This window comes from Otolemur garnettii, unplaced genomic scaffold, assembly GCF_000181295.1.
Source record: "Otolemur garnettii isolate 467f Iridium unplaced genomic scaffold, OtoGar3 scaffold00070, whole genome shotgun sequence".
NCBI lineage: Eukaryota > Metazoa > Chordata > Mammalia > Primates > Galagidae > Otolemur > Otolemur garnettii.
The window spans coordinates 7289838-7310586 of record NW_003852465.1 but is presented as its reverse complement, the minus strand read 5'-3'; the positions used below and the strand labels follow the sequence as shown (position 1 = coordinate 7310586).

Genomic DNA, 20749 nt, shown 5'->3' with positions numbered 1-20749 from the left:
ACCTAGTCACTTAGTTATTTTAATTCACTTTTGCCAAATTAGTTTTCATATGTGTGAGAAAAGTTTTGTGATAAGAATTTTGTTACATATGGCTCGGCGCCTGTGGCTCAATCGGCTAAGGCGCCAGCCACATACACCTAAGGTGGCGGGTTTGAATCCCCAGCCCGGGCCCGCCAAACAACAATGATGGCTGCAACCAAAAAATGGCCAGGCGTTGTGGCGGGCGCCTGTGGTCCCAGCTACTTGGGAGGCTGAGGCAGGAGACTCGCTTGAGCCCAGAAGTTGGAGGTTGCTGTGAGCTGTGATGCCATGGCACTCTACCCAGGGGGACAGCTTGAGGCTCCGTCTCAAAAAAAAAAAAAAAAAAAAAAAAAAAGAATTTTGTTACATAAAATAGGTCCAAAAGATACACAAGACTCAATAGAAGTCCTCTACATATATCTTTGTTTTAATTCAATGTGGTAATTTACGATAATTTAGTATACGTCAAGATCAGAATTACAAGGAAACCAAAGCTAAAATTTTTAAGGGAGGTAAAACTTTAAATATTTATATGTTTTTCTCTGCCCTATTTTATATGAAGATATTATAATATTAACGCACATAGTAGAGTACGTTCATTCTTGTTCAGTTGACCCTCGATTACATAGAATTTTACCAGAACATAAATAACTGATTTTCTAACAATTATTGCAAGGTTTTGCTTGGTTAATCTTATACTCATCTGGTAACTTTGCAAACAGAAAGAAATCTTAAATTCAAAAGGTCGTAATTAAATGATAGACACAGTAGTCTGAAAAGGAATATTCTTTAGATTTGGCTGCAGTTAAAACTACTCCATTGTTATAATCATTTTTTCTCTAGACAGTAATAACTCTCATCTGATAAATAACAAAACTACGGGCAACCTCAAAAAATATAGAACAAGCTAAGAGATGAGTAAAGTAGATATACTATAGGAAAGCTATTAATTGTATACCAAATGAGCACATTTGGAAAGGAAAAGAGAAATGGGCAGCTAGACATCTTGTTAAATGTTTGATGTCTTGCATCAGCATAAGAACTTCTTATTTGAGGAACAGTGTTTAGTTGTTTTTTTCATAGAAACAGGAACTGGCACAGCTGTTGTACTCTTGCATTGCTTCTGACTGGTTATCAGGTTGTTCATTCACACTATAAATACTTAAAAGGAAAAAAACCTTTAATTCTGGATTGATTTCTAATCTGTTGTCTTACCTCCCTTTCACAATAATGTCTAGTTGATCCATTTTCATAACAGAATAATTATTTGCTAGTACATTTTAACTCTTCTTCTGATATGTAAAGACCTAAGTGGATTGTTTTGAAGGGGGAAAAATGTCCATTTAGAAATTGTTTGAAAACACCAAGCCGCCTTTTACTGACTCAGCACACTGCCTTTGGAGTGTTAGCCTAGCAGTGGCTGATAATGGCCTATGATTTTCAAATTCGCCACATCTTAAGTAACGTGGTACTATTTGGAAGTGTCTGTCATTCTGTAAAATTACCTCTGAAGAGGTCAATAGTCCAAAAGAAAATAATTCTTCCACTATGTAATCAATACTTTCTATAATTCTGATTATAACATTACATTAGGCAGTCTGACTCCCTAACTATAAATATTAGATTGTTTTACTTTGACTTTAGTTCAGAAATCTTTTGAAAAAAAGTTTTAACATTTTGGGATTTATCAGCCAACGAACCTACACAATCTTGACACAGAATGACACCACCCAAGGTAAAACTTTCAGTGAATGTTTTATTGTATGAAAGCCAAAATTCTAAAAGCAAATAGTAATTTGTGTAACCAATGTTGAATCCAAATGTACAACAGTAAACTGATTTGGTGTCTCTTTTTTTTTAAAGAGCTGACGCAAGTTGGAGAGAGGGAGGTGTTGGGGGCAAGGTGGTGGTGTTGATTGGCTTGCCTTGTTCACTCCCACTGGTCTTTAAATCATTGTCTAGATCCCCAAAGGTTCACATAAGTCAACGCTGTTACAGGGGACTGCCATTCCCAATAATTCAAGGAAGACTGCACAGGACTGGATAAATAATTAAGGTACAGCTGTTTTTACATGAATATTTGCAGTGTAAAATAATGCTTACTTTTTCTTTTTATTGTATCAATCGTTTATTCATTACAAATTAAAATGTTTGAAAATGCAAATAGGGTAAAAAAGATCTTTTTTAGAAAAGGTCAACTCAATATAATGTCAAATATTAAAATTATTTACTCAGATCCTGATCACAATTTACATTTGAAGTGAATTTTAGATCTGAGCATAAAATTAGAATAATGGATAATAGAAAAAAAAGGGGCAGGTAACAAGTGTTTAGTTACTTATATCTTCTGGTTGATCATTGAATATAACAAAGAGATGACTAATTTGTCTTAGGAAAAAACAGAAAAGTTTAGAAGTACATTCTCAATATTAGGCCTTTAAGTTGCCTGTTTTAATGAATGAAGGAGTATATTTAGAGCTAAATTACTAGGAGAAACCTGGAAATTGAATAGAATAGATTTTGAAAGAATCAATTATCTGAAAGTAGAGCCATTCTCCTCAAATTTATTAACATACAGGGGGAGAATTCCCAGTGGATTTAAGTAACCCTGCATCTTGAGCATATGGTGATAGTTTTAAATGCCCAGGCTGTAGCAAAGTGTTCTTGTATAATACACTATATATGTTTTGTATAAAAGTATAAAACACCAAGAGTGTTTTGTAACTGCATAGAAGACTATTTCAACTGATGATCTAGGTCATATTCATGAACATTAGCCAAAATAATATTTTATTTTTGACAAACAAAAACAATTTAGGTGTGCTTTCTAGAAAAGATTGACATTTAAGATCCTTCAGTTCAGTTTTCTATATCTGGAATATAATTATATTCCTAGCTCTGGGATTTGCTTGAAAAGTAGTTACATTTATATCCCTAATAGTACATTAGCAACATCTAAGTTCTCAAAAATATAGTTTTAGTGGTTGAACTCTTGAGTTTTCTTATACGTATTATACGATATGTTTTAAGGGTTATTGAAGCTATTTAACACATGAGTTATTTTAAAGAAAATAAAAATAATTTATTTTATTAGACTATTCCTGTACAGTAGTCTATTACAAAGAATGTAGACATTTAGGAATATATTGCATCCATAATTCTTGACAGATTATTAAGTATCATGCCTTAAAACATGTAGCATAAAGAGTTCACTATGGGCTGGGTGCTGTGGCTTATGCCTATGATTCTAGTACTTTGGGAGGCCCAGGTGGGAAGATCCCTTGAGATTAAGAAGGAGTCCAAGACTGGCCTGAGCAACATGGTGAGACCTTGTCTCAACAGAAAATAGGAAAATTAACTAGGCATGGTGGTATGCACAGGTAGTCCCAGCTACTCAGGATGAGTCAGTAAGGTCACTTGAGCCCAGGAGTTTGAGTTTGCTGTGAGCTATGTTTGCATGATTGGGCCACTACAGTCCAGCCTAGGCAACAGAGTGAGACACAAAAAAAAAAAAAAAAGAAAGTTAACTATATTAATATCATGTATACTATATATCTCTGTACATTCTGGAAACTACTGTTTAGGAAAATATTAAGTAAAATTTGTGTAGGAATTTATATTTAAGATGACTAGAAAGACTATCCTCTTAAAAGAGAGCTAGGAAGTCTGTAAGCAAAATAGCATATTCACATTTTATGAATAATTCTTTATACCTCATCAAATGGCTGCTTTTTTAGTTCTTACGCTAGCAAGCATGTAATACTTGTAGCAAAGGGAAAAGACCTTAGGATAAGGTTATTTATTTTAACTTCCTAGCTCTTCCTAGATAGTATTTCTAAACTATATCTGAGTAGAGCAAAGGAATAGAAATGTTAAAATAGTACTAGCAATGGGAAGGGAAATAGATAAGTCAGTATGGTCTGTTGTTACTGGCAGTTGCTTTTCTAGCTTTTATGGAAGCTAATTTCTTTGAGAAATCATGCCGTAGATTAATAAGAAATCTCACTGTCATCGTTGGGGAAATTAAGAGAATTTAATATATAGTAATTTTAGATTGATTTTCACTGTCAAAGCTATATTCATGTATCTGCCGTACATGCTCAATAGAGATTTAAATCACTTCCTCGGGTACAAGATAATTTAGCTTTTAGCAGGTGTATGACCAGCTACGACTCACTTGCTCAACCAAAGGGTAAATGACATGTGGGGCTATCTGTTACTGAAACCTAGATTTCAGAGTAATTTCATCAGTACTGGCAAACCATGAAAGACAGACACATAGGGATGATGGGAAATCTGTTCTGACACCATTAGCTTCCTTGTCACTTTCACTTATCAGGTAAAATAAATGTTTGCAGTAACTAGGGAAGGTCAGAACTTCTGCTTCTTGACCCCAGAGGTAGTTTTGCTTTCCAAATTTGATGCCTTTCTTTGAAGTTGAACCACATAAGTAAAAATTGAGAAATTTGCTCTTCTGAGAATCTTTCATTCTGAGCTTCTGAGTTACCTATTTGAAGAATAAGAATTAGAATGTTTACTAACTAGAGTGTAGATAGGAAGATCAGCTACTTAGAACATTTCTGTCTCTTTTAGTAAATGTGATGGAACTGGAATTCTTCCCTTGTGATAGTGTTATAAATTCTTTTGTTTCCAGTTTTGATTTTATATCTTTATAGATGAATACATTGAATTAACAATGCAGTTGATTACTGCACTGGAATATCTAGTCTGCTTTTGCAAGATCTTCTGTCACAGAGAAACCTAACTTCAATGGAGAGAAAGACTAGACAACAGAACATTCTATCCAACCAAATTTGGTTTTTATTTTAGAAGCATCTTGAACATTATTTGTCCAACAAAGCTGTCCTTTCTTCTGGTATCTAGAGGAGAATATTTCCATTTCATTTTTAATTATTAGCCTAGAAAACCATAAGAGGAATGGATACCTGAATCTATAAAGATGATGAGATCAACTTGTGTTGGTCCCACTAGAGTATAATACCAGGCACCGTGCCAGATGCTAGATATATGTAGAGTCTACAAAGGCAGGACTGTTCCCATCTACACAAAGCCTCCTGTCTAGCTGGGGGACAGGTGACAGTTATTTATCAATTAATCACACAACTAAACATTAACCACAAAATATGGTGAGTACTATGCAGGAACAAGAGCATACTTCAAGAGCACATGGTGGGAGCGTCTAGCTCAGATGTGGAGGCAGGGACGGTCCCTCTGACCACATGACCCCTAAAGACTTTACAGGTTGTTTTAGTTAACAGTGAGAGATACCTGAGTTAAGACTGTGGGGAAGAGCATTTCAAGCAGAGGGAGCAGCACATTAAAAGGTCTTGATGTGGCAATGGGGAAATGAAAGAAGCCGGGAGTTACTTGGTGAGTGATGGGGTGTGATTCAGTATGGGACTAAAGATCTATGTCTGGGTTAAAGTAGAGAGCACTTATAGCAGATTGTGAGAGTTGACTTTAGTCTAAAAAGGGATGGGAAAATCATGGTAGGGCCTTTAGTAGGGTAGTCATTTAGAATAACCTAATGGTCATGGATAGAAGTGATGAATTTTAAACAGATGTGGAAAGAAGGACTGATAGGTCTTGGGGACAGATTGGATGTGAGTAGGGGATGAAGGACAGAGAATGGGAGATGTCAAGGCTGACAGCCAGTCTCCTCCCATGAGCAATTGGGTGGATGGAGGTACCATGTCCCAAGAGGGCAAGAGGCATAAGAATCTACACTTATTAAAATTATATTTTTCAACTGTGTTTGCCAGTATCATTCTTTTCTACACTACCCATGCAGAGATTCACCGACTAGTTCAGTAAGTATTTTCATAGGCAAAAAAGCCAAGTTCCTCTGGGGCAGGGATCCTGTCTTATCCGTTCTCTGTGTCTTTTATAGTTTTTGGCTTATGTGTTATTCTCAATATTTATTGAGTAAATAAATAAATGCCATCTGTGAAACACTTCCACATTGAAATATAATCATGTGATTAAATTTGAGCAAGTATGAGATAGTCTAAAGGCTTCCAGTTACTTACTTTGTGCTGCAGGCAAATGATTTACAATATTTAGTTTTTCATAATGTTCTAATTCTTTTAAAATTGTGCATTTAGCCTTTATCCCATTGAAATAGATCAGTAACCAAATCTCCAAAGCTGAAGATACGAGCTATGAAAATATATGCCAACTTTTATGAGATTTCCCTTCATCAAGGCCAAAATGGAATATTTTTATATGCGGTAAAAATAGTATTAAATAAGGTCTTAATTTCCTCATTTGTGAAGGGCATCAACTTCGCTTATAATTTTTGTGAGAGTATTGAAAACTGTAAAGTCCTCTTTTATAAGTGTGTAAGGTAAATTATGCATATGAAATTTTACGTATGTTTGTATACGGATAAAGACATTATTAGATTCTGATTATTAGAAGAAGGGAAAAGGATTTAAATTTATTAAGGGCCTACTATTTGCCAAAACTTAGACACTCATTGTGTCTAAGTTTTGGCAGATGGTAGGAATTCCAGTTCCAACTTACTCAGAAGTTAATTTGACTAAGATTTACAGCCAGGTTTGTTTCTTGCCCAAACCAGAGTTCCTGTTTCCTGCATATCTTTCAGTGGTAGAGATAGCAATTCAGAGGCAGCTTGGCAGGGAAGCCACTTCACCTGCTCTTCCATACATCTGTAAAATGGGAATATACTCACACAGCTGGGTGTGGTGGCTCACGCCTGTAATCTTAGCACTCTGGGAGGCTGAGGTGGGTGGATTGCCTGAGCTTAGGAGTTCAAGACCAGGCTGAGCAAGAGTGACACCCCATATCTACCCCAAATAGAAAAACTAGCCTGGCATTATGGCAGGGTCCTGTAGTCCCAGCTACTCAGGAGGCTGAGCCAAGAGGATCACTTCAGTCCAAGAGTTTGACATTGCTGTGAGCTATGATGCCACCAGCACTCTACCCAAGGTGATAGAGTGAGACTCTGTCAAAAAAAAAAAAAAATTAGTGCTCACCTCAGTGGGCTGCTCTGAAGAGTATGAGTACGTGTAAAGCCTTAAAACAGATGCTGACATACAGTAAGTGCCACATGAGTGTTTGATATTCTTTTCTTCTTTTAATCCTGGGATTAACATGGCTTAATGCAAAGGGAATGCGTGAGTTTTCTATGATTGAGTATAAAATGAAACAGACTTTCTCTGAAGGCCCCAGGACTGCGGATGTGTACATCTGGCAACAAAAAACCCAGAGAAACCTTCATTGGTCCTCCAGACTAAACTGGATATTATGAAAGATGAAAGAGACTCTCCTCTAGTGGCCTAAAGGAGTTAGCTAAGTAAAAGGTGGGACAGGGGAGGGGAGAACATTCCAGCACTGTGACCCGCATGTGTAAAGGGCCTGAGGTGGTAGAGAACATGTGAGTTTCTCATAGGTGCTCTCCATTTCCAGAGGGTGTGGGAGGAGAGGAAACCAGAGGAGTGGGAGGACCATGTAGAATCTTCTCTGGCATGCTGAGAATTTTGGATTTTATCCTAAGAGTAAAGGGAAGATGTTAAAGTGTTGTAAACAAAGAAATGATATGATCTGTGTTATTGCTGTTGTGTTTTAAAGATTATTCGGGCTATTCCACCAAGAATGAATGGGTGGGTTAGGGAAGGCAAGAGAGGATTCATGGAGATCCATTCAGACATTTTTATAGTGGACAGAATAAGAAATGATGGTAGCTTAGACAAGAGTGATGGTAGAAGAAATGAAAAGAAGTAGACTAATTTAAGAACTACTTCAGGAGGCCAAGGTGGGTGGCTTGCTTGAGCTCAGGAGTTCAAGCTAAGCAAAAGCAAGACCCTGTCTCTAAAAATAGCTGGGCATTTTGGCAGGCATCTCTAGACCCATCTACTTGGGAGGCTGAGGCAAGAGGATTGCTTGAGCCCAAGAGTTTGAGGTTGTGAGCTATGACGCCACAGCACTCTATCCAGGGCAACAGAGTGAGACTGTCTCAAAAAAAGAGAAAGAATTATTTCAGTTAGTAGTAAAATCAACCAGATTTTGTAAAGAACTGGATGTGGTGGGTAAGAAAGAAAAATTTATAATGGAAGACTTAGGCTTCTGGCTTAAGTAACTGCATGAAATAGTGACAACATTCTTTGGATAGAAAACATTGGACAGTCTCTCTTTCCTACCTCTCTCTGCATTCCTTCTCTGTTCTCTCTCTTTCCCTCTCTTCCCCCTCGCTCTACTCTCTCTCTCTTCTCTTCCCCACTCTCTCCTTATCTCTCTCCCCTCTTTTCTCTCCTCCTCAGTCTGCTCTGCAGCCTCCCCCACCCCCAAAAAAGAAAGAAAACATTGGACAAAGAGGGGACTATCACAAGTTAGGTTTTTGGACACGCTGATTCAAATCTGCCTTTGAGATATCAGTTAGGCCAATGGACACATGCAACTGGAACTCAGAAGAGAGGCCTGGGCAGAAAGAAGGAACCCGAGGAGTCTTTGGAACATGTATTAGTTGGAATTCTCCAGAGAAATAGAACCAATAGAATAAGATTGATAGAAATAAAAATAGACATAGATCTAGAAATATATATAGATAAAGATACATATATAGATACAGATAAGATTTATTATGGGAATTGTATCTCATGATTATGGAGGCCATGAAGTCCTATAATATGCCATCTACATGCTAAAGAAGCAGGGAAGCTGATGGTATAAATTAATCTGAGGCTGAAGGCCTGAGAACCAAGGGACTGGTGGTGCAAATCCTAGGGTTGGAAGGCTCAAGCCCCAGGAGCTCCATTGTTCAAGGGCAGGAAAAGATGATGGGTGTCCCAGTTCAAGGACAGAGCAAGTTCACCTTCCTCTGCCTTCTTGTTCTGTCCAGCCCTTCAGGAGATTGGCATATGCCCATCCTCCTTGGTGAGGGCAGATCTTCTTTACTCAGTCTGCTGATTCAAATGCTAATCTCTTCCAGAAACACCCTCACAGACACACCCAGAAATAATATTTTATTATCTATTTGGCCATCACTTAGTTCAGTCAAGGGGACCCATAAACTTAATTATCACATCATATGAAATCTTTGGGAATAGACTGGAAGAAGGGGAGGAAGTCAAGGAATGAAACTTTTTTTAAAAAATGATACTTTTTAAAAGGACAAACCCACAAAAACTGTGACAAACAATAGGGGTGCCATCAACAAACAAATTCTTAAAATTCCTGGAAGCCAGAAAGCAGATAGAGTTGGAAAATTGAGAGAAACAAAAGGAACCAGGGTAAGTGTGCTTTTCCCAGCGGGAGCCCTGCAAGAGTTAAGTCAGTCCAAAGAGGAGGCCTGGATCACAGGCAGGCAGGATCAGATACACACCAGGGAACCTCGGTGTAGATGTGATGGTCTCGGGCCCATAGGATAAGTCTGTAAAGAAAACCTGAGGAAGGATCTAGGGTTAAGTACTAGTGCCACCATAGCAGACAGAGGTATAACAAGCAGGAATGGAAACTCCACCAAGAGGAAACTTCAGTAAAATGTTTAATCACCAGAGTTTCCTCTCCTAGAGTGGCAGCTGTACCTGGGAGTGGGGTCCTCTCCCATTACCCTAGTGGGGTACCTGCAATGGGCTCCACCCAGACAATCTTCAGAAGAGCTACTATACAGAACCGACAAGGGAGCAGGCCACCAGTGAAATAGTGCTACATGATATCAGGGAGACCCTAAGCACTAGCTGTCTAAGTTAAGCAGCATGTTCTTTAATTTGTAAATATGAGCAGACAACCTAGGATCACTAAGTATTTAAGGAAAATTAGTGGCATGAAAGAGAAGAACCAAGATGAACAAACAATAACTAATGCCGGAGGAAACCAAAGGAAACCAAAGGAACTTTTGAAAACCTCCAATAAATATTCTTAGACTTGAGAAAATAATACATCCATAAAACAAAGAAAAAGATGATTTTACAAAGAAAGAAGAGGATAAAAACAAATTATTAGAAATTAAAAACATAATTGAGACAAATTGTTAGTTGACAGGTTGTAAAATAAAATAGACATAGCTGAAGATTAAATTTGCTATTTCAGATGCGACATTGAGGATATATCCTGGACCCTTGAGCAGTAAGGTAAACAGATGGAAAATAAAAACGTAAAAACACAGATAAAGAGATCTGATACCTGACAAATGGAAGTGTTAGAAGTAAATAACAGGGGAGAAATCATGTTTTTAAGTACTAGAACATTTTTTGGAGCAGAAGAAACACACAAGTCTTTGAACCCCCCACATATCTATATTTTCAGGGAAATGGTTCAGAATCTAGAATTCAAACAATCAACAATGTTTGAAAGCAACATAAAGACATTTTCTGACATGAAACAATGCAGAAGTCCTGTTTACAAATGTATGAGAAAAAAGTTAGTGAAGGCAGTATTTTAGCATAATGCAGAATAGTTGCAGAAAAAAAGGAAAAAAAGAGGGAATGGCATTTAAGAACTATCAGTAACTGAGCAGGATCCAGAGGTTAGAGGAGGAAGCCATTCGGAAAATGAAAGCGGATGGAAAATTTGCTTTCAACATTTTGATAATACAGAATTATATTTCATTTATTATGTCATCAACTATACCACTTGGTTCATTGAAGCATACTCTTAATATTGCATATTAATCTTATGTTGTAAATGCTGATCCAATTTTCTGTGCTTAGAAATAATCTACAGACAAATTATGATGATTTAGTTGTTTTACAGAACAGGAAGAAAGTATTATGATCCTTAACAGTGTGAAAGTATTTCATTAACTAAAATAGGAGAGTGGGGGAAGAAAGATAGAAAAAAAAGTATGCTAATTTTTTGGCCTTTCATAGGTACTAATCTAATGCTTTTAAACCAAATCAGAGAGGTTTTAGTGAATTATTTAGATTTAGAATGGCTGACTTTAAATGAACTAAAACCAGAAACAACTATGAGTGGTTGCTGCTGGGAAGTAAGACTGGTACTATGTGATAGATGAGGAAAACCTTTATATTCGTTTCACAAGTTTCTGTGTTTTCTTTTAACTTGTCTTCCTTGTATTCTTTCTGGTACTATTTAAGCTTTTTCTATTGATAGTTTTATGCTATGCACTTAGCCTTATATTAATGGATAGATTCATTTTTATCATTCCTAGTTGAAACTCTATGTGCTTTTTTAAATTTGGAGAGCTACTGTTTTTCTTCATTTCTGGGCAATTCTCTACCACTGTCTCTTTCTATTTTGTCTCTTCTGCATCTCACAATTTTCTCATATTAGAATGACTTCTTATTCTGTTTTTCCCCCTGTCATTTAACTTCTCCTTCATATTATTTCCTCTCTCTTTGTGCTATAATTTGAGTGACTTCCATAGATCTGTTTTCTAATTTTATAACTCTCCTTTCAGCTGTTTTTTTTTTTTTAATTTTAATGACTCTAATTTTTATTTTTAGATTACCCCCTCCCCTTTCTTTGGTTCTTTTTTCACACTAGCCTGTTTTTCTTTTAAAATGTATTTATTCTATGGATGATACTCTTATTTTATATCTTTTTATTATATTAACTTAAAATTTTAAATTGCTTAAAATTTTAACTTAACCTTTTAAATTGCTGGCTCCTCAAGTGTGTGAATCTTATCATTTCTTCTACCTACTGCTACTCATACTAGTGAGTTTTTCCATGTGTACTTTATAACTTTTGTAATTTGGAGTTGTAAACTTATCTCAAATGTGAGTAGCCTTCCAGGAGTGGTGCCATACCTTCCACAGGTGTACTGCAATGGCATTTGGATTGTGGAGGCATTCATATGTGGCAGTTTCTGTTTACCAGGTCATTTATGGATTTCAAGTCTTCTGGAGCGATTTTTATGTTCATTTCTCTGCTCAGGATTTTCTTATCAAACAGATAATACAAATTTTAGAACCACACTTTCCAAGAGTGATAGTGTTTCTCCCAGGACAACATTTCAAAATAATGGAATGAATCTAACAGTAAAAAATTTCAGAGGTAATTGTATCAACAACACACAACAAAGGTTTGGCATTTTTTAAAACCCAATGCCAGTCTACCCCTTTTCACTTTATAGTTTAGGAAAGTGAGGTCAAAAAAGTTAAATGCCTTGTGCTGAGATCCAACAAATTAAAGGCAGAGACTAAATGCTAGATCTCTTAGTTGTTAAAACACATTTTAATTTGATATAGATGGTGACTGATGCTGATTGAAAAGGAAACCTGTACTTTTCTTTTTCTTTTACTATTTTTAAGTTGGGCTTCAGGATCCAAGAGCCCAGAAAGTGTTTTCCTAAGCACCATATTCTGTGTTGTGTTGCATATTCTCAAGCATTAGGTAGTGGTAATTCTTTCATGCCCAATTAAATTAAAGCAGTAATTTTCTTTCCAGGTATAACTAGCAAAGACATTGATCAATTCTGCCTTGGCAGAATTTTATCAACAATTACTTTTGCTTCCCTTTCTTTTAAAGCATGGGCTGTATTTACAAATACCTACGTTTTCTTGAAGACCACTGCCCTGTCTTAAGATTTCTTTTTCTTTCCTTAGTGACTAATAAAGCATCTGCCTCATTCATTATACATAGCCACTTTATAAATATCTGCTGGTTTAACAATTGTTAGTAATTTTACTGCTTCTCTCATTTTTTCTTTCTTTGTTGTATTGGGTAAGGACATACTTACATGACTCAGGAGTTTACTTCCTTTCCATGTTTTATAGAGCGCATATCCAAAGTAGGTGATTCATATTCACTTAACTAATTTAAAGAATATTATAATGATTTACATTGTGTTCTGTTTGCAGAACAGAGTGTTCTGAACATCAACACAAAGCGAAAGGGCCTCCAACTGAAGGTACAGTATATTATTTACACTGAAGGGGCTTGTGTGTGGACAAGAAAGCGCTGACAGCTCAAATGGATCCTGTGGAACTGAGAAATGTCAACACTGAGCCAGATGAAGAGAGCAGCAGTGGAGAAAGCGCTCTGGATAGCTACACCGGGATGGGGAGCTCAGAAAAGGCCGCAATGAGCAGGTAGGGGCTTAACAATTGCCAGGTTCTACAGAAAAAACGAGACAGGTTTGTGGACATGAAAAACAGGGGTCTCACTGGAACATTAATACATCAATTCCCTGATCCTGAACTTCAGGGTTGTTGGGCTAGAGAGGTCACTGAGACATGAATGATGGCATTTTCTCAACCAGGTGACTCTTGAGAAAACAGTGTGGTAGAACATAGTGCTTTGGAGTCTTAGGGGTGGTTGCCTGACTTTGGAGACAATATTTATCTTCTTTGAGCGTCAGTAGAAACCATAGAATAGCAAATCAATAGCTACCTTTACATGGGTTAAAATAGTGCCTGGAATATAGATGATAGTCAATAAAGATTTGTTCTTTCTCCTTCACTTCATTATCTTTAGTAAATTGATCCAAATATGAGGATTCTTTTATTTCTGAGAGGTATCTGCACAACTATGCCAAGGATGATTAAGCTGTAGACACTGAGACACCTTCCCAAGAACTGTCCCAGGGTCATTCCACTGAGTCCTCACAAAGCCATAATGGAAAGAGCAACTCATCATGACTTCCCTTTTAACTCCTGGCCTAAACATGGGTTTGCAATTTCATAACCATTTTAGAAAGATGGGGTTTGTCTATATAATGTTTGAATTAAACCATTAAATGTAAATTTTTGAGAACTCCAACATAATATATTTATTTGGGATCTTTATACTTATGTTTTCAATAGATGCTGGGTTTGGTAGCAAAACATTTAACACACTGGGGACATTTCTCCTGTATTTTATACAACCGTGGCGTGTTTTATGACCACAATTCATCTCATGCCTGAATAAGAACATGCAAAAGCCTCAAAAAGAGAAAATCTACTTACTTTCAAATTTTACACTTTAAATACTTACTCATGGCGTACAGACACTAGTTCATTGATTAAAGTAAAAGAAATTAAGCATTGGACATGCAAATTTAAATTCCAGGTGACACTTTTGTTTGTATAGTCCTCAGGCCTCTTTTAGGCTTCATTTCATCCTTTGGTCTCAGTTTCCAACAGCAAACATTATGTACCAGTCTTCACATAGCAGGGATATTAATTACAGACTATTGGAGTAAATCACAGAAAGGTGACAGGGCCTGTGCAAATTGAGGCAGGTGACCACTTGGGGCATTCTGCTTTCCATGAGCTATAAGCTTAGCAACCACCCCTAAGACTCCAAGAAAGGTTCTTCATCTGGAAACTCAGGGCTGTCTGCTCCTTGAGTTCTAGAAAAGTACATACAACTTTGTGGTTTTGTCTTATATTTCTATCCACACCTTATATTGTTCTCTAGTCTCAAAAGTAACCCTGCCATCCCTCTTCCTCACCTGATACTCAAGATTAGCTCCTCTTATGAAAAGTAATTTGTACAGCTCTTCTATAATAATTCTTTTCTACTTTGTTTCTCAGGATAGTTTTTTTTTTTTTTTTTTTTTTGAGACGGAGCCTCAAGCTATCCCCCTGGGTAGAGTGCCATGGCATCACGCTCACAGCAACCTCCAACTCCTGGGCTCAGGCGAGTCTCCTGCCTCAGCCTCCCAAGTAGCTGGGACCACAGGCGCCCGCCACAATGCCTGGCCATTTTTTGGTTGCAGCCGTCATTGTTGTTTGGTGGGCCCGGGCTGGGGATATGAACCAGCCACCTTAGGTGTATGTGGCTGGCGCCTTAGCCGCTTGAGCCACAGGCGCCGAGCCTCTCAGGATAGTTTTAACAAAACACTCTTCAATTATTTTATCTTACTCTTTCATGTAAGAAATGTCCTAAAAATTGCAATCTATCCAATTTGAAAGCACTTTTAAGAAGCATATATACCCAGGCATTTTATATAATAAGTCTGTGTGATATTTTGCAGTATAGCAATGCAGTGGTAGCAGCAGGCCTCATTAGTCAAGCCTTGCAAGAATTTGGCTGGTTTTTAGGTCCATAGCCTCAGAGACACTTGGTGTGTGACTATAGGGGCTGAGCAGCACGCTAAGGGGTGACTCTGTGACCAAGCTGTACAGCTTCCAGCCCACACTGAAGAAGACCATAATCACAAGTTCTGTGGACAGCAACATTTTAAAGTCTCCTTTTCTTCCAAATTCTTCTACTAATTCATTGGGTTGCCTTAATATTATAATTTTACTTTGACTTCATCCATTAGCTAATAATATCCTAAGTATATTTTCAGAGCTATTAAAATGCTCACACACAACCAAATATAACACATAGCTCTCATTGAACTACTTCCCTGCAAATGTGCTTGTATGTATAAACAGACAGAGCCCCCCAAGAGGGAAAGTACCAGCTACAGAGCCCTGCCTGGAACTTTCTGATGCCACGGAAAATCATAGGCTTAGAGTCTTGTGGATATGGGCATGCTACTTCACTTTTCTGAGCCACAATTGCCTCATCTCTGGAGTAAGGGCATGAAAATTCCTCTCATAGGGATATTTTGAGCATCAAATGAGACAAGGATCAGAATGCCCAGCATTTCATAAATATTGGTTGAATTCATAAGATCATCTGAGTATGGTAGCACTTCAGAAAACTCAAGAGTCATCACTCGGGACCCTTTCTTTGGAAGGGCCCTAAATGGGAACCAAATTAGTTCTAATTAGTTTCTTTCTTGCATGGCTAATGTGGGAAGGAAGAAATGTGGCATAAAAACCTTTTCAACTTAAAATAATATTTCCTTCCTTCATCATATCCTTCCTCTCTCCCAAAGTATATTTGTAAATGGTGCTTAGTCATTAATCTGGTACGAGCACTGGTATGAAGGAGGAGAAGAAAAAATTCTAAGTGTCTTCATTTTCCTCCCCTAATTCAGTTAGTTGATCACTTGAATAGTAAATATAATTCAGAGCATTTACTTAGATGTTTTTACTTTCTTACTGTGTGTATGTGTGTACATCTTCAGTCAATTTGCTAATGAAGATGCTGAAAGTCAGAAATTCCTGACAAATGGATTTTATGGAGAGAAGAAGCTGGCAGATTATGGCGATGAACATGTAAGTGAATCTCCGCTTTCAGGCAGAAAACAGGACTGAGGGTGTCTGAGCTACTTAGATCTCTGTGGGAAAACATTGTCACTGAAATTTTCCAAGCTTTGATCAGCACATTCTCTGTTTATTTAGGCCCTTACTGGAATAAGGGCTTGTTTTTCCTGTTCGCCATATGGCTGCATAAATCATTTATGAAATTTATTTGTTTTTTGGAGAAACCATTCTAACCCAAATGTAATCCACAGTCATACACATTTCCCCTTCTTTGTGTTACTCCACTTGTATTTTTTACTTTTTTACTGAGACCTCGGCTGAAACCAAGGGCTGCATTCCATTGAAAATTACATAGTTTTATGGATGTTGAATAATGGTTTTTACTTGCTATGATTTTATCTTAGTCTTCAATTATGGGCTATAAGCTCCTCCATTAAAGATAATATGAAAATAAGAATAATCACCCTCCCCCAAAGTTTACCCTTTGGCAAATGTTTGCTTTAATGCATTCCTTTTTCTTCAAGCACCCCGGAACCACCTCCTTTGGGATGTCTTCATTCAACCTGAGTAACGCCATCATGGGCAGCGGCATCTTGGGCCTGTCCTACGCCATGGCCAACACAGGGATCATACTTTTTATGTGAGTGTACATGTCTACAATTGGCGATGAAGTCCATGCATACTTGGTGCTTTTTCAATTAACAGTCTGAAGTTTGATGAAAAAATCTAAGAATTAGTGTATTCCTTTTGCTTTTAGATAAAACACTAACCTGAGGAAAAATCAGACCAGTCTAATCAGGGTACTTGCTTGCCCAACTGTCCCTAACCAAATAGCAAAAAATTTATGTGCTCAACCACCTAAAGCACTGGAGCTCCTCCCCAGCCCATTTCACAAAGTATTTCGTTTTAGCAGTTGAAAAGATCTTTCCCAGAAGCAGATCTGATTTTATCTCACTCTTAGCATAAATTCCCATCTCAAACCAGACTGAAGAACCCTGCATGTTCTGGTGCCACATCAGACTCCATTCCCTTTGTCCATTTGTGACACACACTGGGCACGATAGCCTTTCCTCTGGGCCAAGGAGGTGCCACTGTCCTTCTCACCATCAAGCCTTCACACATGGTCTTGGAAACCTCTTCCCTTTGTCCTTCATCTCTTTACTCCTCACATCTCAGCTCAGCTTCACCTGCCTTCCCTGACCTCCATGGGTGGGGAAATCGCCTTACCCTCACCACAGTTTTAATATTTTAGTGTGGTTGTCTGATTCATTCCCTTAATTTTCATCTCCATTGCAACACTATCATCTCTTGCCAGTTGAGTCCATGTCTGGTTTCACTCACCACATGTCTGATCCCCAAGACCTAACCCAGTGCCTAGTACAGGAAATATTTGTTGAATGACTGAAGTTTATTCCAAACCTGTGCACTTTCACCTAACTTGCTCAAATGCTGTTGAGGGGTAGCAGTGTCTCATAGCTGACCTGTAGGATACATACGGGGTCATCTGTGATGGTCAACCACAGACATGTATGTGCATTGTGTACAGCCTTTCTAAGACATAGTTGGCAGCAGTGGAATTCTTCACAAGAATGAAATCTAATATTAAGCATCAATGTTGATGCAGACCCTAATCCCAAATGCAGGGCTAGAGAGTTAAATAACAGTCTAAGAATGCAACATTTATGATATATAAATACTATTTATGTTCTGAACATCACATATGATTAGATCATTAGACAGTTATTTGAGGCCTAAGGATCAGCACTCTAAATATTTATATTGTGTTAGTGCTTTGGTTGAGCTGTTTTGTGTATAATATTCTTCAGGTAAATAGGCTTTTATAACTTTACTTTTATAAACTGTGTTTGAAATAAACTAGGGTTTTCTTTACTATTTGGGTCTTCGTGGTTAGAGGTGTACTCATGCATTTGCATGCTTTTGTAAAGTGCATTACCTTTGTGGCAAAAAAGACTGCCTTCTCCTTATTCATTATATGTACTACTTAACTTAATTAGAAAGTTATAGTAGATAACTGATGAATAGAAGTAGAAGACACTCCCCCTGATTTCCCAGGGTCATAGATCATGTTCATAGGAGAAGAATATTCCATTCTTCAAACAAGGATCTCATTTTAGGGCTATAACCATTTAACAGATTGATTTGATCAAAGCAATTAAAGAGCTAAACATCATGGGGCTGTTTTGTGTGTCTAAGTAGCACAGACTAGATTCAGTTTTCTCCCTTACTCCATAGCAAATAACATAATATTCCATTGGTTTTATTTTTAGTATTTTCTGCCAAAACAAGTACACGTTTAGGATATAGAAAATGTTCTTTATTCTTCGAGAATAGCTAGCTAAGTTTATAAGGCATGTGGAAATATGTAACACTGTATCATGGATTCAACCATCTGGCAGACAAATTGATGGAAACAAGAGTACACTACTGCTGGAGTGAATATAAAATTTGTAATTCATGATTCCAATGTACATTTATAACATAAGTTTCATTGGGAATTACCAAAGAGTTAGATCAATGGTGGAGAAAATCTTTAGTGTGTTCTTATGTAAAGTAAACAAAGAAAGATTTCTTTTAATACCAGGTAAAAACACTGTTATTTCATTTATTATATAGATGCTCTCTCTACCCTCTTATTTTTGTGCTCCAATTGTTGGTTTTGGAAAAATGCTGATCAGTGTAAACATGAAGAAACTACACATACATGTGGATATGTGAAAGGATCCTGGCACCAGAAATGATTCTTTCTGAATAGAATAAAGGAATTTTCCTGCCCCCTGGATTTACCTCTCTCTGCCTTCTCTGTTGCACATGCAACTGCCTGACCCTCTGGTTGGTGGAGAACCTTGTAAAATGTACAGAAACAGCAGTAAGGAGCTGACTCTGCATGCCTTGGCTTCTGGATTCCTAGCTTCTAGGTTAAGATTTAGTCAGGCTACTGAATAGCCCTTCAGTTCTAAATGTTGATGTGACCATCAAGCAAATACGATGGCCATATACATATATGCTGAGTAAGTAGATGCAGCATTTGCTCATTTTTGCTATACTCTTAGCATCTAAGCTATGAGCCAGGTTCTACAACTGAGTAACACTAAAGCATACTTGTTAGGAACTTCAGGTAGCAGGTTTGGGCATGTAAAATACAGCAAGTGCTAATTCTGTGGCATGAAAGGGTATGTGTAGAGCTCTGAAAAGAATCTCTCAGCTTCCCCCAATCTACACGCTTTTGGAAAGTTGGTGATTAAAAAGACCCATGTGATCATCTATGTAGCATCTAACATTATGACTTACTTATTGTAGAAACCTTATTATTGGCTCTCTGTTCCCTTTACAGAATCATGCTGCTTGCTGTGGCCATACTGTCCCTCTATTCAGTTCACCTTTTATTAAAGACATCCAAGGAAGGAGGTATGCTTCCCCTTAAATCCAAGATACTCTGTTTTGATTCTCATAAGAGTATTTCAGTCTAGAGATTCATAACCTTAGGATGACTTCAGTCAATTTCTCATTTCATTTTCTTCTGACCTCAATCACACGGTCTCTCAATGTTTTCAGTTGTTTGGGCAAATGAGAGGGAGGAGTGAAAGTTAAGTAGCTCAGGAAAAAAAAAGAAATTTTTAGTGGATGACAGAAAGAACCATTGGATTTGCTATGAGCCCTGAAATGAATGAAGCCATTGCTTCTTGCTTGAAGAACATTTCAACATACTGGTTTTTGAGGTTGCATCGTTGCTATTTATAATTTCTAGATGATGTTTATTTACACGTTTGAGATTCCAGTGTAGAATTATATTATAGAAATATTTTAGTCATTAATATGGTCTTCTGAAGGCTATTTCATCTTCGATTGTAGGGTCTTTAATTTATGAAAAATTAGGGGAAAAAGCATTTGGATGGCCTGGAAAGATCGGAGCTTTTGTTTCCATCACAATGCAGAACATTGGAGGTAAGAGGATATAGCTTCCAATGGACTACTTAAACTCTCTAGAGAATGTTCAGTAAATAAGAAAACTCTCTTTGGCAATGAACGAGCACTTTAAATACAGAAAAATCCCTGTTTCCTTCTTGTGCCTTGTAATTCTTCAGTTTTAAAAATGAAGTTTCCTAAGTAGATTTACTGTCCTTCTTTTATTAAAAATATCAATATATAAGAATAAAATAATACATAAAACCTACTAGTTGAATTCTAAAATTAAAATATAAAAGCGTTCTTGATTTTTGGTGCTGTGATAGCATTAATTATGATTTTTAAAAAGTAAAATGTATATTTATTTCTGTCATCGTCACCATAGTTGATGTTTCTATGCATAATTGAATTCATTCCATACAATTGAAATGTAGGTGTCTGGGACAGTCTAGGGGGACACGTCTGGGACAGGCTAGGAGGACACAGTGAAATGCTTTGGTTCCCTTGAGACACAGCCTGCACAGAGTCAGCCCACTGGGGAGGCCAGCCCAATTCCATCAGGAGTTGTACTAAGGCAAAACTCTGGCTAGGTGGCAGAAGGACTATAAGCCACAGTCTTGTTGGTTCTACAGAGTCTTATAATTCCCATTGAATTATAATTTCAAGGGTGGAGCCTAGAAGTACGTATTCTTAGCAGTGGTCTAGATGGTATGTTCGTCCACCAGCTTCACAGTGGCTCTGTGTGTCTTTGACCCGCAGGAGGCATCCAG

At 37.4% G+C, this 20749-nt stretch overlaps 1 protein-coding gene across 1 annotated transcript in view; it reads left to right on the top strand.

The window, feature by feature from the left end:
• Nucleotides 1–1934: 1934 nt before the first annotated feature.
• SLC38A4 (solute carrier family 38 member 4) overlaps nucleotides 1935–20749 on the top strand; it is a 37227-nt gene continuing 18412 nt past the window's right edge. The window contains exons 1-6 of the mRNA XM_003793557.3: nucleotides 1935–2077; nucleotides 12828–13058; nucleotides 15977–16067; nucleotides 16580–16695; nucleotides 19408–19481; nucleotides 19926–20018. Of these exons, the coding sequence (XP_003793605.1) occupies nucleotides 12940–13058; nucleotides 15977–16067; nucleotides 16580–16695; nucleotides 19408–19481; nucleotides 19926–20018 (493 nt within the window). The 5' untranslated portion in view covers nucleotides 1935–2077; nucleotides 12828–12939. The remainder of the gene's footprint in view (nucleotides 2078–12827; nucleotides 13059–15976; nucleotides 16068–16579; nucleotides 16696–19407; nucleotides 19482–19925; nucleotides 20019–20749) is intronic.